At 39.3% G+C, this 18,644-nt stretch overlaps 1 protein-coding gene across 1 annotated transcript; it reads right to left on the minus strand.

Moving 5' to 3' along the window:
* Positions 1-1,173: 1,173 nt before the first annotated feature.
* LOC108681621 (multifunctional methyltransferase subunit TRM112-like protein) lies at positions 1,174-17,359 on the minus strand. The gene is made up of 5 exons (XM_018170671.2): positions 17,344-17,359; positions 3,970-4,085; positions 3,437-3,538; positions 2,496-2,585; positions 1,174-1,279 (listed from the first exon to the last, which is right to left on the minus strand). Exons 2-5 carry the CDS (start codon positions 4,045-4,047, stop codon positions 1,178-1,180), a joined length of 372 nt encoding a protein of 123 aa, XP_018026160.1. The 5' UTR covers positions 4,048-4,085; positions 17,344-17,359; the 3' UTR covers positions 1,174-1,177.
* Between the last annotated feature and the right edge of the window lie 1,285 nt (positions 17,360-18,644).

Consider the following 18,644-nt stretch of genomic DNA (forward strand, 5'->3'; position numbering starts at 1 on the left):
CAAAAAAAATCATTTTGGAACTCATTATACGCTGGTATAAATATTCAGTGCAAATGTCTAGTTAGCACTTGATGACCTGGACACCAATATTAAAAACATGCCAAAACTAACCGCCATGAGGAGGTCGATGTCTTCTTAAACATTTTTACTTCCCTTGCATATGAATATATATGTATCTAAATAAGAATTTATATTGAAGAAGTGTGTGTTGTTGTCAAATTACACAACACAAGGATAACTTTCCTCAACACCCAAAATGCTAAGGTAAATCGATAGGTGGTAGCCAAGGATTTACTGGAGCCATATAGACCTTATTATAATTTTGCCCAGCTTCAGCAATAGGGTTCAGCATTCAAGATAACTGCAGTAATAATGACATGATTTGATTCGATACATTCACTGAAAAATGCATGATTTTCCCATATTTTCTTTTAGATAATTGCTATAATCGCATGAGGTGGAATGATCGTAAAGTTGTCAAACGCGAAAATATTAGCTTCCACATCTAAAAACGAAACTCAAAAACTGAAGCGACTCAAATCTCACGACGTGAGTAAGCTCGCAAAATTTCGTATCAATAGCATAACTATGACTAAGTTGAAAATGTTGTAATGCGAGCGTAAATGAAAAATCCAGATTTCCTTTCCGTAAAATTTCACACACACATCCATTTTTGGTTCATGCAACGATTAGTTACGGTATTTGATGCGCGTACCTCTTATGTAGTGGAAAAATCTAAAATGTATGTAATTTAAAAAATGCTGTAGCATTCTAGGTTTAAATCAGTGGTTGTGACCGCCTGTCATGCAGTGTCTCATTTATCTCGAGCACCACTAAGCCAAAGCAAATATTGGCTAAAGGAAACTACCATGAGCATGAAATAAATTAACAATAGATAAAACTTAGTCAGTTGGTGAATTTTCTGCGATTTTAGTTGACATTAAAAGGTTTATTCTGGTTCAGATGTGAAAAATTAAATCATTTTGGCGCTTGATCAAGATTAACACAAGCTCGAAGCAATCAAATGCTCGAAGATGACATAGAATACAATTTATTTTTATTGCGCGTCGGTATTCGGCACACACAATAATAGTTAAAGTAAGAAAACTAACTAAAAAACATGCCAAATAAAAGTGCAGCGATAAAGGTAAATGGAGAAATGAAATCCCAGACTAAGTTAGACGTCATTTTCATTAAGTAACATATTGGGGATGCCGTTGGTGATGGGGAACTGCCGCTTCGTCTCTGGACATTCCAAAAAGCCATCCACGACATCGACCTGCAAGCAGACAACATATTCTATAACCTATAATAACTAAGACATAGAAACTTTCTTTTGCGTGAGCAAACGAAAGAACAATTCATTTCAGCACCCAAATATCCTGACTCAGGTGAAACCTACATGACGGCTATCAAACCAGTGGGTTTAATGTTTAATAATGAATAACATTGAAGCTTAGCTATTGCTCTAGCAACGATACCTTGTCTCATTCAATGCCTAACTTAGAGAAATTAGATGATTCTGTCGTATTACGCCCAAAGCCCTAAAATTAAAATCTAATTTCACAAGATAAATACACGGTCAAAATCCCAGAAACTATGTGACGAAATGAACAAACTGGGCCGGGAGACGCGCACAGCATCTCTTCAGCTGCGGTGAAAAGATCTCTTTCACTTCACATAAATGTAATTATTGTGGACCAGCGAGGATACTTTGACGCCTGCCATAGATTTTTAACAACTCGCACAAGGGTGTGTAGTATATAAGTTTCAATGCTGTTGCATGAATTAATTAAATGCGGTGAATATTCAAATATTACAACAGTAGTAAAATAATAAATACAATTGGAAGAAAATACTGCTTCTGATGAAGCCATCTTATGATTGGTTCTTCAGATGGTTTCTTATGTTTTCAAGGTAACCATTTGCGTTGTTCGTAGAAAAATGACTTATGCTCGGCTATGGGATATGAGCGAGACATGCAATCATAGTTTGAGGATGCAAGGAATAAGTCGCTAGCAAAACCAATCCAACAGAAACATCTATAGGCATGATTTTTTTTATAAAAAGTTGGTGATTATTAGTTGCTGAACTTAAGAGTTTATTCGACCAGTGTAAACATTTAAATATTTATTTACTGCTCGGTTGGGCTGTGTTCACACTATACTGACGGGCAACGTGCCAGACGTAGTACCAGATACGGTCCAGTACAATATTCTTCAATGCTTTTCTATTGAAGCATTCACACTAGCCATAGATGGCAGCTGCCATGCTCACGGTGTGCATGCTTCTATGGAAATGCATTGAAGAATATTGGACCTTACCGTGACTGACATTTGACATTGGCCCGGCAGTATGGTGTAAACACGGCCTTAGAAGATAACTTGAAAGGCATGGAAACCTGAAGAAATTACGAATGAAAAGTTCAAATTATCAGCCTAGAAGACGATAAACAAATACAAGGATATTTGTATTGTTTGTCAACAAAAGCCTACCTCCATGACCACGTGGTGTATTCTCTTCAGAACGTCTTCGTCTGCCATGTTGGCAGGAGGCTCATCCGGTAGATCTTCTTCATGCCCTACCTGCACGATAATAAAAAAAGTTAAGTAAACAGACAAATGATGGAGCTGCTTCAAATAAAATAATTATATTGACTGTGTAGGGTAATTCCTCTCAGTTGTCAATCATACATGACTAATAAAGTAAATGTATATAGCTCAGAAAATAATGAAATAGAGAGCTGGATGGCAAAAGGCTGCAAGCACAAAGTTACAAAAGTCACAAAATTAAATTTCTAATTAATTTTGTATAAAAAACTAGTTGGGCTGATCATGTCTGACATGAAAAGTTTTTTGTTCAGTTCTAAACAGTAGTAACTCAGGACCCCATTGCAAAACTTATGAATATTCTTATTAATGAAGAAAGTTTCTAACTTTGGACAGAATAAGGCCTGGAATCAGGATTAAGGAAGTAGTCAGAGAAATGCAGGCATTGTTTTCAACTGCTGACCTATCAGGATTTGTTCCTTCAATTAGAACCAGAATATTAAGCTAAAAATATAACTCAGAACTCACTGCAGTGTGTGACAGAGAGCGCATTTTCTCGTCAACGAAAACTTGAGGTCACGGACAGACAGACGGACATGGCAAGCACAATACTGCATTTTTTCCATAAATGAGAAAATGCGCTAAAAAGAAGTTAATCAAAGCTATAATAGCTATTTACATGATGTAAATGCATAGCAATAAAGCAACATTAAGAAGAAGGGACAGTGAACCCTGGAAAATTTTCACTCTGAGAACTTGATTATGGTTTGTGCAAATGGTGCCCTGTCTTTCTTTCCCACACTCACCATGCCAAACTTCAGTTAACTGTACATAGTTCTCAATCCCCAGTCAAAGGAAAGAGAATATTATAAGAAAATAATACATACACATTTTGCTGCAAATTTCAGAGCAGACCAGTCCAACTTGGGGATCATGCGCTGTATGAACTCTGGGTTGAAATCAACATCTTTTGTCAGTACCTGAGATGCCTGCAACACATAGAGTTTTTAGCAAACAATTCTTGAGCCAATATATTTCAATGGTTTACATTGGAAATTCATCAAAATGATATCATAAATTGGTCATGCAAAAAATACAATAATATAATTAACAAAAAATAATGAATTTCAAGTATGATTTATCAATTAATACTGAAGTTGTAGCAAAATTTATGCAGACTATTGTGTATTGATACAAGGACAATATTAAGGCATTGGTAATTTCAAATCTGAAATTTATATGAACATTACACTTATAGTCCTACATTGGTTTATGTTAGAAACAAAAATGAATAATATTTTAAAAAATTCCATTGTTATTGCACACTAATTTCATGAGTTCTGAGGATCAACTAATAAAGTAGATCTACAAAGAGCTATAAATGGCCTTCATGTTGAAGTGAGATGTACTTCCAGCTTACCCTAATTATAAGAGGGTATCCATAAACAACGCCCTTGATGGTTTTGCTTGACAGCATATTATGTGTGATGAGTTTCATTATGTTAAATTTGAGGCAATGCACTACAAGCTTTTGTCTGGAAAAAAGGTCAATAATAATTTAGCTGTGGTTAGTGTGGTACAAAACCAATTCATGCCCAAGACATTACACAATACACATGCATTCTACATTTATTTGTACATTTAACAGTTTAACATGGATTTAAAACAAAAGTATGACAATTATTATAATGGAAACCTTAAATATTCAGACAAAGCTATGCAAGAACATATATTCTTTATGGAAATGCATTGGCACCCTACAGAACTTGTAGAGGTCCAGTCACTTTAGTCCCAGTGATGATGTTAAACCAACATCAGTTTAAATGATTGGGTCGAAAGGCCAGTTTCTGGATCAGTGAGCACTGTACAAGTCATGTAAAGTACAAGAATTGGCAACAGGCCTAACAAGGGACCAGGCCTATTCTTCAATGTCAGAGATGATATAGGTAATATACTACAGTGGTTCCCAAAGTGGGCAATATTGCCCCCCTGTGGGCGGTGGAAAGATCTGGGGGGGGGGTGAGGAAAAAAGGGGCAGTTGGGAGGTGGCAGTCCGCAAAGTCAAAGTCAGAAGTTTGTATGTTTTTTTGACGATTTGTACACAACATGTGTAGAACATGACTCCAAATCAAATAAATTTTCACAAGCTTAAAATCACCATTTGGTAATTAGGAACTTATATTCAAAATTTTGTTTGAATATGTTCAGTAGTTTGGAAGAAATTCTTTGATCACTGCGAATTTTGGCCCGTATCTCCATACAACTCCCAAACGAAGGTGAAATTTAAAAGTTTTTCACAAGCTAATCATCACCATTAGGTCCCAATGAATATGTGTACCAAGTTTTATTGAGCTGCGTTCATTAGTTTGGGAAATATTCCTTGGTCACTGAATTTGGAGATTGGCCGTGTGACCGGCTGAGAGACCAGACACAAGTCTGGCCGTAAATATGTCCGAGCCGTCTTTAATTTCTAGTGCTGAAAGAGTTGACACTGTAAAAAATGTATATTGGTTTACTGAATGGGGCTCTACTTGTGTAATACACATTTGTGTTTAACATTCCTCTTTTAAAATTGCAGCATACTAAATATCAAGAATGAGGCATTTGTTTTTATAGGTGTCTGTCAGGGGCATAGTCCACTGTGCAGAGTGGATGAATATTGCAAGATCTTTGGTGACGCTTCAGTAGCAAAATTTACACCTTCAGAAGGTCTTGCCGACACATTTAGATTGTAATTCTTGCATTTAATATATTTATCAGTCTTCGGCCAACTATTTAGAAAAAAAGTAAGGTTTCTGGTACGTTGGATGGATCAGGATGCAGTAAAGCTTGTCCGGAAATTGGTTGCAATGAGTTCCTGCCAAAAAAATGTAAACAAAATGTAGTTGCGGTCACATTAGAGCAATCAGACATTCAGACTGCATCATCACATGTTCAGTTGACAGTTGCTGTACAATCGGGCTGTTTTTAGGGTAAAATTAGTTATTTGAGGTAACATGTGCATGCAACCTTGTAAATAAGTTCGCGGCTTGTAAATAGTTTTTCATTACTCAGAGTCTAAGCGTAAATGGCTTTTCATCAAAAATTACCCGGCGACGCATTTTGAAAATGGTTGGTGATGCTTTGGGCTTAAAAACCCATATATTGGCGATGCTGCTTCCACCTTCTGCACCCTGGAGATAGGCTGTAGTAGGTTTACAATTGGGATACAATTTAATTTAAGAGCATTGATGTGCGGTTCCCATCTTAGCTGTGGTGCATCAAGAACCACACCTAAGTATCTGTACTGTTTAACAAACTCCAGGACACAGCCATCTAAGGACAATGGGAATGCATTGACTTGTTTGTTGGTGAACAGCATGCATTTAGTTTTGGCTAGGTTTAAGGTCAGTCCCCACTGTTTGGTCCAAGTATAGAATGTGTCCAGTTGTGACTGCATTCTCTCTGTAGCTGTAGCAATGTCGTGGCTGCTGGTAAAAAAAAGTAACGTCATCGTCATAGTCTGCCACACCCACTCCCTGCACTGATGGAAGGTCTCTCATCATTACATTAAACAAGAGCGGTGAGAGAATAGCTCCTTGAGAAGTTGAGGGACGCCAGACCTGATATGTCTTGTAGACAAGGTCTCGCTTTCCAACTGCACTTGAAATGAGCGGCCCGTAAGATAGGCACGTATCCATCTCAGCAGTTTACCTCGCACTCCACACTGGCAAAGCTTGTACAGCAGACCTGTCATGTGTGCCAAACTCTGCTGAATGCATTTGAAAGATCACAGAATACCACCCCCAGAGCTGACCTGGTGGCCAGTGCAGTACAGATTGCAGCTTCCAGCCTTGCCACAGTGCCACTTGGTCGACAGCAGCAAGCCGACGGCAAAACCCTCCCTGAGATGCTCTAAAAGAACCCCTCTGATCCAGAAAAAAGCTCAGTCTTTTGTTTATCAGGGACTTTAGCACTTTGCCTATGCACGACATTATAGTGAGATTGGTCTGTAGGATAAAACTGAGGTCAAGCTTTTGGCTGGTTTAGGTATAGGGACAATCAAGGCCAACTTCCAAGAGTTTGGGATTAAGGCAGACTGAAGGTCAGCAGTTATTGTATCAGAGCAAATGGAAAGAATTAGACATTCTTCTTCTTCTTCTTTTCCGGGTGTCCACGCTGGGTGGACTTAAAGCCACAGGACAACCACTACCGCAAGGATGACCGTTGGGCCTGAGAGCTTCTGCAGTTTTGGACCTCTTGGCATGGAAGTCAATCCACTTTATTCTTGCTTATAAAAGGTCAGTGGACGTGATGGTTGGGCATGACAGCGTGTAAGAGAAAAGTTACACATAACATGAAAAAAATATCAGAAAGCAAGAGTCATTGCTTATAGAACTTGGCATAATAATTGATTGTTAAATTGGGTAAACTAATACAAGTACGATAATTTGGGTGATGCATGTGCATACATGCACACCACACTCAGGAAGATGTATATAAACAGGGAAATTTCTCGCGTAAATCAATCTAATTATATTTTTTTCGCGCAGGCGTTCGTGCAAATCACGGTCATCGATTCCGCGCCGCGCAGCACTCGGCGCGGGCCGCAGAGCCGTCCGACACAGTTCTGATTTAGACACAGACACGCAGTTTTCATCTGAATGGAATGGCAACATCGTCTGTAGATGATTTCAAGTAACGCTGAACCAGCATTGCCAGATGGTATATTTCTATACCAGATTTCACAAATCTGGTATTTTCAAAAGGTGTCTGGTATGAATATTCTAGATCTGGTATATATGCCTAAATCTGGTATTTTTCTGGTATTTTCTGACTTACTGCAAATTTACTGCATTTAGTTCCACCTCTGAAGTTTGAACTTCCTCCAGCGTAGGCGTGGATTATATTATTATTTATATGAATTGCCTTCAGAGCGGCGCGATTAGAGCTTATGCGGATACACGTTTGTGTGTACGGTCAGTGTGATTACGTAATTTGCATTGCAGCGCGTCCATATTTAAACTATTTTAGCTTTCTAAAAGTACGGCGCTGTCGGCGCACGGCGCATTTTTTTACCGGCATAGTACGGCGCACCGTGCAGGTCGGTAAAATGACAATATAAATTCCCGCGCACCTGGCACATCTTCCTGACCATGGCATGCACATACACAGGGCTGGAAAAGTCTTATTTTTGTCTGAAATATCGCGGCTCTAATATCATATAATTTCAGTAGGTATGAAATCTTGCGGCTTGAATGTCATAAATTTTTGTTTGATTGGAAAATTGCAAACATGTCATTTCATAAATTTTTCAACTTGCGCAATCCACATTGTTTTACCATTCCCGCCAAAATATCCTGCAGAAAAAACATAAACATCGTAATGTAAACAAATCAACTAAACGTTTTGTTGAAGATCGTGCATAGTTGTGGTCATGTCAAAGCGGTCAGACTGCATTAACACATGCTCAACTTACAGTAAAGACCATTTTTATTGTTGCCATTTGACTGTTTTAGGGTAAAATTAAATATTTGGAGTAACATATGCATGGACTTGGTAAATAAGTTTGTGCCTCATAAATGGCTTTTCATGGCCAAGATATAGAATTCACAGCTCAGTGAAATGGAATCATGGCTCAAAGAAATGGAATCATGGCTCAAAGAAATGGATTCACGGCTCGCAAATCCATAAAACCACGGCTTGAAAAATTCAGTCGCGGCTCGCCAAGTGGATATAGGTATTCCATGCCTGCACATACATACATACATATACATATAAATATATACTACACACACATACACACTTATACATACATGTAAGCAACATTTCCATTTTGGTCACCTCACTCACCTGTCTAAAGTTCGCTAACCCTACCTGACTTCAAAATGTATACTACCGTATCAAAAATTGGAAGATTTTCCTTTGTACATCAGCATCATAGTTCCCTCCCCCCAAAAGTTCACGCAAAGAAAATTGTACATTTATACATCTTAAATTAGTTTTCAGCTCTTGTTTGGGCTGTGCATACCGCTGACAATGCAGCAAGTAGTGCTCAATCGTTTCCACAGTGTTGCACCGTGCACGTAGCACAATAAGCACATTGATCAGAGTCGCTCATGTTGAATCTATGTCGATGGCTTCTGACACCGGCATGTCCAATTCTGAGTCGAGCGGCAGCACACTCCATTCTGCGGGACTTTAGGCAGAGCCAGGGTCGCAGTCTGGGTTCATCCATGATGTTACTCAAAGAAGAATTTCTGATTTGAAAGTAGATCAGCGAAAGATATCCTCTGATGAGGGCAAAGCCAACGTACTTAATCATTTTTTCAGTAGCGTATTTACTGAAGAGGACTTGAACAGTATTCCACATGGCTTATACAAGGTCCCAGAAGGATTACTAGAATTTGAAACAAGAACCAACACCAGGGGCCACGGCTATAAACTAAAAAAACAGCGTTGGAACACATCCATGCGACAACATTTCTTCTTGCTTCGAGTCACCGACATGTGAAACAGCCTCCCTGATAGCATCGTTGAAGCTCCGAGTATGAACATCTTCAAAAACAGACCGTCTAGACGAAGGCACGAAGCTATGCCAGCAGGAGCATATGTTCAGTCTTAAAATGCCTAGCAAATTACGGAGCAGGCAATAAGTCCAGCAGCTATCTCAATCAATCGTCAGTGGCTTTAAGTCTACCCAGTGTAGACACCCCGAAAAGAAGAAGAATCAATCGTCAGTTATGGAAAGATCGGGTTCAAAAGGCCGGATCCCTTGTGAATCAAGTCACGAAAAGTTCAAGAATCGGCAACAGGCCATGGGCCTATGTCTTCAACGCCGACACTTCTATTCTAAGTCCCCTTCTAGGTAAGAATTAGACAATTATGGGCAGTAAAAGCCTTCCGCAATCCGCAGTCCGCAAAGCTCACACCCGAGCATCTTCCAGGGAATAAAATGACGCCCTCGACCTATTTTTAGCATAACTTTATAGTTTACCAATTACCATCAAGGACCAGTCCAGCCCGCTCAGGGAGACAGGGACTCCCAGTTTCCTTAACACCCAGTTACACCCTCATCGCAATTCATGAATAACACACTCATTCAAAGTCTATTCACACCCTTCCCTCCTCCCTTACAGCCACGTCTCCATCAGCAGGGCGTAATTCTAGGTATAGTGACTAAGTGCAGTTAGTGAACTGAACAGGCTGCAGGCATGGTTCAACCGGGTCGCCTGCCGAAGACCACCACTGCCCTGGATGTTATGAACCATCATGATTCCTGCCTTCCGGAACGTAGCCTTCAACACTTCAAGCCGTTCGTATCTACTCTAGGCCGTGGGTCGAACCAGTCCTCGGTCGAACGGCCACTTGTCGAAGGACGATAAATTTTGGAACAGAACTATGCTATCTGAAACCTAACCTCAGATGCGGCGAACGTAAAATTACGTAATTTAACGATGCCCGGAAGTCAGATTCGATCCGCGGCCTGGTGGTGCACGGCAGGTTCTACGCGAGGCCGGAGGAAGACAAAGCCGAGTGATTCACGGCTGATTGGTGGATGTCCGGAGAGATCCAAGGCGTTCGATTCAGGGCTTATTGGTGCACAAAATTGGTGGTACACGGCTGCGCTCCCAGTTTGGAGTCCGGCCGCGGGTCCGGCCGTAAATTTGTCCGAGACGTCCGCGGGTCCAGCCGTAAATTTGTCCGAGACGTCCTACTGATTTCGGTGCTACGACAACATGAGAGTGAAAGACACCGGAAAAACCATGGTTGATACTAGTTCAACCATGAGCGAGACGTTCACTGCACTTGCTAAGAAGAAAATTTACTTATCAAAAGGTAAGATAGAACTCCTGCATTCATTCTTTAAAAGTCATAATTGACCATTCATTTTTAGTAAAAAATAAACACATGGAACATAAGAATCCTTTATTGGAACTCGACAAATATATTAAATCATCAACTCACGAAGTTGTAACTGTTGTTTGACCATCTGCTAAAACAATACATCTATTTTTTTTTACTGTATACTCATAAATACATAAATTTGACTGAGCTCAACGTGCCGAATCCCCTCGCGACTTGGAACAAATGCGCTGTGAGGTTTCATGTATCGATATTGCTTCCATTTTAATTCTACACCTAGGACTACTGTTTCTGTCCTCAAATATTACAATTTTCATTTAGTGCAGAATTATCGTACCGGAGGTACTTTTCACCACCGCTAATTCATGAAGAGTGGATCCAAATTCAGTTTTCATTCAGTCACTGCGAGTGACATTGATGGAGACTGTGCCCACAGTGCCGACAGGAGTAGAATTTTCCCTGATAAGGGCATGAAGGATCCTAGCAGAGATAGAAATGACCGAAGTTTTCATGGCAGCTTGCAGGGCAGTACGTTATTAACATTGGCTCTGTTGAACACTCTCCATCGTCGCGGATATCGTGTCTTTCAGCAGCGTTGTTTAGTTCGATAGACTCTTCAGATTCGCGTCGCATAAGACCATTCTACTCATATTTATTACATTATTTCTGAAGTCGTTCTATTTCACGGTTTTTCGACGGGAGATTTTGTTCAGTGATGACAAGTTACTTTTACATTTCCTTGATAATTCGTGTCCTTGCTTTCTCTTCTCGCTGGCGATCCTCTTTAGACTGGCAAAGCGAGTGCTCATGCTTCAGCTCTTTATACATCGTTTGAAGAATTTAAAATCGATCTTCCAAATCTTTCACGTATCCATCCAGCTCCTCGAAGTAATTTGCCTTCTAGTTATACTCTCGGTTTTTCTTGTCTGATAATTGTTGTTCCTTTTCCAGGTTTTCGCATTTTTCGTATAGATCTTCTCGCTCCTACAATAGTGTGTTGTTTTGAAACAATAGATCTTAGAATTTGGCTTAAATATCTTCATTACAGAGAGTAAGGCGCTTGTTTTCCCTGACCAAAGAATCAAAGGCGTGTTGAGTATTTCGATCCGTTTCCCGGTTGTTCACAATCAGCTTCTTTTGCTTCTCCTGATTTTTTATCATAAGCGCATGATCTTCTTACAAGGCCTTCAGCTTTTCAAGCAGTTCATGGTAGTTTTCATTAGACTATTATTCATCCGATTCTGCAATACAATGTTTTCTTGACTCCTTCAAAAATTATTATTCGTTTTTAACAGCCTTAACCTCAGATTAAAGATTCCAAATTTGATCCTTCAAACGCTTTATCAGCTTATCTTTTTCTACTGCTGCGGATTCTAGCTCTTCAAAGTCCTTCTGTAATTTTCTGTAACGATCATCTTCCCTAGTTTGAACTGCTTAGCTTGATAAAGTTTCATTATTCTGGTCATCATGCTGGTCTAATAGTTACTTCTCAACCCGTCGATACTCCTCATGCTGGAGTGCAAGCTGACGCTCAAGACTGCTAACGCGTTCCACTAGTTTGGCTTTCGCCGCGTCACTATCATCCTACAGGCAAAGCATTTATTGCTAAAGAGCTTCTAGTTATTGCACCATTCGCAGCGAATTTGCCTCATGCAGTTCACATTACTCCAAAAGAGTTTTATTTTCCGCTTCTAGCTACATAATTTACTCCATACAGTCACTGTGCATGTTGAGCAGCACATCATATTGTTGCTGTAGGTGCTCAAATTTGGACTTGGCTTACTCCATCAGTACAAGTTGTTGACCAAGTTTTTTATTAGCTTCTTAGATAACACACTAGTCTTCCGCTTACTATTGCTTCATCTTTGAGATTTTAGACAAAAGTTCTTTTTTATCTTGATAATAATTGCCGTCTTGTGCCAACTTGTGTTCTAATGCACTAATTTTGTCGGAATATTCTTGAATAGTAACCTTCTGCCGTGTGGTATCTTCTTCAATCTTTCGCTCCAGAATTTATATTTAGTCCTGGTATTGGTCATGATATTTTTTTGCGTCATCCTCCATCTTGCGCTCCAGAATTTATATTTGGTCCTGCTACCATTGACGTTGATTATGATATATTTTCTCGCTGTCCTCTATCTTACTTTCCAGAATTGATATTTTATCCTTGTATTCCTAGTTTTAATCTTAGTATTTTACAACTTCGGCAAGATTTTTTTACAGACGTTTTATTTCGACTTAGGGGGTTGCATTTTCTTCAGCAGCAGCTCGGTTCTGTTTGATCAAAAGCTCATTCTTCTCCTATGACTCCAGTAGCTGGCCACTCAACTTTTTTTGTTGCAATTGCAGCTCATTTAACCGTTCTTAGAGTTTCTATCCTTCACTCTATGCGTCTTAAAGTGCGATACCTGCACGTTTTTCCTATCGTTCCATGAAAAACTTTTGATCTTCTAGGTCTTTGATAATTTACTTCAATTTCCAAACTTCATCTTCTTTCTGATTATTCATATCAGTTAATTTCTTATCGAATAGATCTTTTGATGATCTTAAATTTTCTGTCAGAACACCATTTTAAAACTTTTACTCATCTAGTTCGTGTTCTATTTATTCCAGAGCTCTGAGCAAGTTTTCCATTTATCCCATTTGTATCAATCTTCTCTCTCTTTCCGCTTTCAAGGTCGTCATTTGCCTATTCACAACCAACTCGTTGATTACTTTGCGATAGTGCAAAGCGTTCTCGAGTTCCACTATTTTTTGAGCTTGGGCCGCATTCGTTGAATCATTTTGCATTATTTTCTAATTCTATCGCAACCTCTGCTACTCACTATTGGCAGCTCGAAGATCAGTTTCTAAATCACTGATAAGCTAAAAAGTTTTTCCTAGCTTTTCCTGCTTTTCCCTATTTGATTACAACAACATTTGGATCATTTCGTCTTGATACAGAACAATTTTCTTGTGATGTTTCTCTTGCTCCTGCAGCCTACGCCGGTAGCTATAATCCAGATGTTCCGCAACCCATCTCTTCTTCTCCAGTTCACCTTTTCCTTCTTAATCCGATGGTTTGATTACATGGCGACAATTTTCCCTCTACAATTTAGCGTTCTCTTCCAAGTAATTTTGCTGCTTAAGCAGCAACGCAGCCGTTGATTCTCCACTATTTTTCCTCGGGATTTTTGCATGGCATTAACAATCTCGGAATGGCACATTGCCCGCCTGATTGCACTTGCAGTTTCCTTACTTCGATGCTTCATTTTTACTGCAGGTACAACTCACTCTTACTTTAACTCTCTGACACCCACACTGGTCGGGACACTCAAATTTGTAATCTCGACTTGGAGAACAAAATTAAGCTTGATCTCCGCAGCAAGCATTGCCGTTCGAGAGCTTCAAATCTTGACCTCGTCTAGTAGGGTTTCTGACGCAGTGATGCTGGCACAAGAGAATATCTCCTTCACAACACTCCCGGTCATCTCTGCAGCAGTCCATTGCTGGACACGTATCAATGCTGGGGCAATAGAAGAATAACCACGGATTGCGAACTATTTCGAATTTTATCAAGAAGGCGTAAAGTTATTCGATCTTCAAGTTTTCAAATTTTCAAATCTGAGGAAAATCGAAATACGCGCATTTAAATACTGCATCGTAACCAGAAGGCTTTCTCGTATCATAGTTACTTGCGCGAGTTACACCCATGCCCTGAATTTCATGTCAATTTCAGTTTAAAAGGAGAGTTGACAGTTCCATGAGAAATACCAAATTAAATGTTTTCTCGAGATATGTGCAAATTCAAATAGTCTTCATTTCATAACCCCAAAATATGTTCAGCCAATATTCATTAAAGAGATAAAATGTATTCAACAGAGTTAAAGTTAGTTTCAACTTCAAATTTGACATAATATTGCTTCATGATTTGATCGACATTGCTCATTACGATTTTGGAAAATTTGGTCATTCATAGATTCTCCTATAATATTCATTAATTCTCACATAAAACATGATCCTATTCTGAAATTCACTTTTGAAACAAATCTTAAATTTATCCGTTCAGCAGCATGGTTATCATTAGGAATCTTGGAAATTCTTGTCAGTTGATACATTCGTGATCGCTGATTCTCAAGTTATAATATTTCAGGCATATAAATAAATAAATTTATGAGTCTGAAATTTCAAAATTTCAATCTTAATGCTTGCAACACTTTCATTTACTTGATGATAAATAATGTATATTCGTAACGTAGCTATAAATGTCAACTGGGAACCTTCTTTTCTATCTGTCCACGCCTGCAGCATAGCAAGACATTGCGCAAGCAAAATATTAATAAAAAGCATTTATAATCGAACTTTATGAACAACTTTTTCGGACTATACGAAGATGAACGAATAAATGCCTTCTGCATTATTTTTGGTCTAGGACAATAATATGATTCGAAACCAAATTAACTATTTAGTTCTTTGTGATGAAGTGCGCCAAGCCTATTGACGTATCGCGAATAAAGAGCACTACGCCAAAATTAAAAATCCATCAAGTTCCCAGAAACTGAGTTTCAGTTACATTACAACAAATGCGTTGAGCTCTGAAAGTTGAGCTGATACGTGCAAAGTCCTTTGATTGGCTGTTTTTTTAAGAAAAAGGTTCATGCAGAATTAAAAAATTATGGGCAGTAATTGCTACTGCGGGCTGGTCTACGTGTTCGTGGGAGTAGCCATGATAGCGACATTTTTTCTATGCGACACCATCTTGAAAGAAATATCCGATAAAAAACTGAACGAACTCTATGACTCAGTTAACACAAGAAACGCCAAATCAATTCTCGATTTGTCATCTTACCTAGGATATCTGAACGGAGTAGAAGCAGTTGTGATTATTATTATTATTAGCTGTGACCCTTCATTTCTTTACGTTGGTTGAACCGGTTGTCCTCAACATCACCCAGAGACCTGACATCCAGAAAATGCCAGTTGAACGATAAGATACAAAAAACTGCGTGCAAGATTCGACTGGGTCCTTAAAGTTTCCTCTACGTCGCCTGTGGGATTTAACCTACAATTTCAAAATACCAAAATAATTGTACAGAAGTAATAAAACTTGACAGCCGAGTATACGAACGTGGACATAATAAAATGGCTAGTGAAATCCTAAATTGATGACGCCATTACTTCTTTCATCGCGGAAAACTAGCTAACTGAAGTATTGGACAAGAAGGCACGTAATGATCTAACGATGCTCCATTTCAAACCGTCGAATAACGCTCTGTTAATTCGGCCCATGGTCGCTGTAGTAAAGCATGGAATCACTCAGAGAAATCGTCTAAGACGCTGACTTGGATATCGAGACCTAGAAAAGCATCGCACAAATACAAGAGTTTGTTTAAATACAAATCAACTACATGTAGACTATGGCGAGAAAGTTGTTACATCGCACGAACTATATGCCTTCATAAATGACCTCCCGCACATTCGCTTGCCCATAATGTGTTCAACTCCAGACGAATATTTCTTGCCAGGATTGAGCAGCCTCAAGTTCATCAGAAGAGAAGCATCTGTGGATGCAGTCTTTTCGAGAACTAAAACTTATGTAAACTAAAGATTCTGGTGGCTTGAGCTTGCACGGGAAAATGAGTGGATTAGCGTTCTTGAGGAATATTTACAAAAATATCATCTATACGTCACAGAGCCTCTAATTGATAAACAGTGCACTGAAATTGATTAGAAAATTTCGAAATGCGTTGCCATGTACCAAGCATTAGCGAAAGATGGATAACCAAGAAAAAACGTGAAACCAAAGAAAAATTACCCGGCATGTCAACGTTTTTGAATGAAGACTAGATGAATTTGACGACCTAATAAATTTAGATTTAAACAAGTACTACAAATGGCTCGGCTATCAGCAATGGAGGTAATATTAGTGGGACAAATTTGATTTCTAACACAAGTTCAGATAACAAAATTAAAAAGGACTTCTCTAGCCTGCACGATCTCAACGATAGAAACTCATCTACAGCCCTGACCACTGAGCGCGACAAGTAACCTGTGTCTACCAATCCGGATTTAAAATTTCGAAAGCCTTGCCTCTAATTGCCAAAATCCAACCCGAATAGACTAGATGTTTTCGTACCTCTCAACGTTCCCGTCAATGGATCAATTGCACTGCAAGTTAACTTGCAAGTGCCTGATGAGGAGTAGTACGAAGAGCTGCGTGGCCGCGGTTTACCTCTTCTTTGGATTAATGTGACAGTGTCACGCCTGCCTGACAGACTTTCTTTCATTTTAGAGCAAGTTATATCAATGAGAGATAGTTTCATAATTAGCTTCCTGATTGTCGGTCTACTCTTCTTGAGCGCGGGGCTTGCTCTACTCATCTGTTGACACTCTAGGAGGAATAAAATACTTAAAAAAACTTAAAAAAACACGTTTTTCTTGTGGACTAAAAAGTAGAAAATAAATTATGGCTCGCCCCAAAAAACGTGGGTCGGGCTGTACGTTCACCAATCTGCCCGACCCACGTTTTTTGGGGCGAGCCATAATTTATTTTTTACTTTTTAGTCCACAAGAAAAACGTGTTTTTTTGAAAAGTTTTTTTAGGTATTTTATTTTCTCCTTTTTAGTCCTACATAATATTCATTTTATTTCAGTTGGCCACGCAAATGCACGAAAGAAAATTCTTTTCGAAGTTCTGTAGAAAATTGTATTCGAGGGGATACACTGGTGCAAGTAATTTCATTTCATTTCATGCACCAATTGAATAAATTCCACGCATTTCATTGAATAAATACGCCTGGAAACGTGCAACAAATTATTGATTATTGTATTGTCATCGGGAGCTGAGCTTCCCTAAATGTTTCAGAGCGCTAGCTAGCGGGAAAGTTGGTGAAATATCGATTGCAAGATTTGATCATCACAGACAGACGGACACGAAAGCGAGCTAAGAAAAACGTGGTAATAAGTAATAAGAAAAACGTGGTAAAAAAGAGATTAGTGCGCATCAATGCTGACCTAGAGATCGAAAATAATATAAATAATTATACCTAGAGTCCCTGTATTAGTTGCCCTTTTTGTCTCTCGTATGGTCTGTGTAAATACACGCAGATTACTTTTTTCGAAGGCACATTGTGTCTTAGCCTTGATGATTATATCCCGACGTGTGCACGTTAGTTCGAATTTTTTTCTTCAACGCCTCGGGTCTTCAAATATTTTTACTTTTAATGTTACGGGGAACAGAATACAATAACGAATTTTTTTTAATATGGCGCACCGGAATTGGAGTTCACTTTAAAATATTTAGTAAGTAAATTCAGTGACAGTTGTAAGCTCTGTTGTCCAAATATATACCAGTGAATATCGAAGTTTACGCGCTTCTAAAGTACGAATGAGGATATAATTATATTAACATAACATAACATAGTGATGTCGGCGCTGAAGCGTTGGCCTGCTGTGGCCTTTCGCCGATTCTTGATCTTTTCGTGCCTTGTTCACAGAAGATCTAATATCGTGTCTTTTGACCAGATCTTTTCATGACTGACGATAGTTTCAAGTAGCAAATAGACTTCCACAGGGTTCGATAAGGAGCTAGGCATTTCAAATCTGAACATATATTTTTCCATAGCTTAATCTAGTCTGTTCTTGAGCGCGTTCATACTTGGAGCGCCAACGATGTCATCGGGGAGGCTGTTGCACATGTCGGTGATTCGAAGCGAGAAGAAATTTTGTCGCTGAGAAGTTGCAGCGCAGGTTTTTTAGCTTATAGCCGTGGCCCCTGGTGTTGGTTCTTGTTGCAAATTCTAGTAATCCTTCGGGGACCTTGTATAGAATAGAATAGAATAGAAGTGTCGGCGTTGAAGACATAGGCCCATGGCCTGTTGCCGATTCTTGAACTTTTCGTGACTTGATTCACAAGGGATCCGGCCTTTGGAACCCGATCTTTCCATGACTGACGATTGATTGAGATAGCTGCTGGACTTATTGCCTGCTCCGTAATTTGCTAGGCATTTTAAGACTGAACATATGCTCCTGCATAGCTTCGTCTAGTCTGTTTTTGAAGATGTTCATACTCGGAGCTTCAACGATGCTATCAGGGAGGCTGTTCCACATGTCGGTGACTCGAAGCGAGAAGAAATGTTGTCGCATGGATGTGTTCCAACGCTGTTTTTTTAGTTTATAGCCGTGGCCCCTGGTGTTGGTTCTTGTTTCAAATTCTAGTAATCCTTCTGGGACCTTGTATAAGCCATGAGTATATTTGTATACTTCAATGAG

Source organism: Hyalella azteca, unplaced genomic scaffold, assembly GCF_000764305.2.
Source record: "Hyalella azteca isolate HAZT.00-mixed unplaced genomic scaffold, Hazt_2.0.2 contig16374, whole genome shotgun sequence".
Classification (NCBI taxonomy): Eukaryota; Metazoa; Arthropoda; class Malacostraca; order Amphipoda; family Hyalellidae; genus Hyalella; species Hyalella azteca.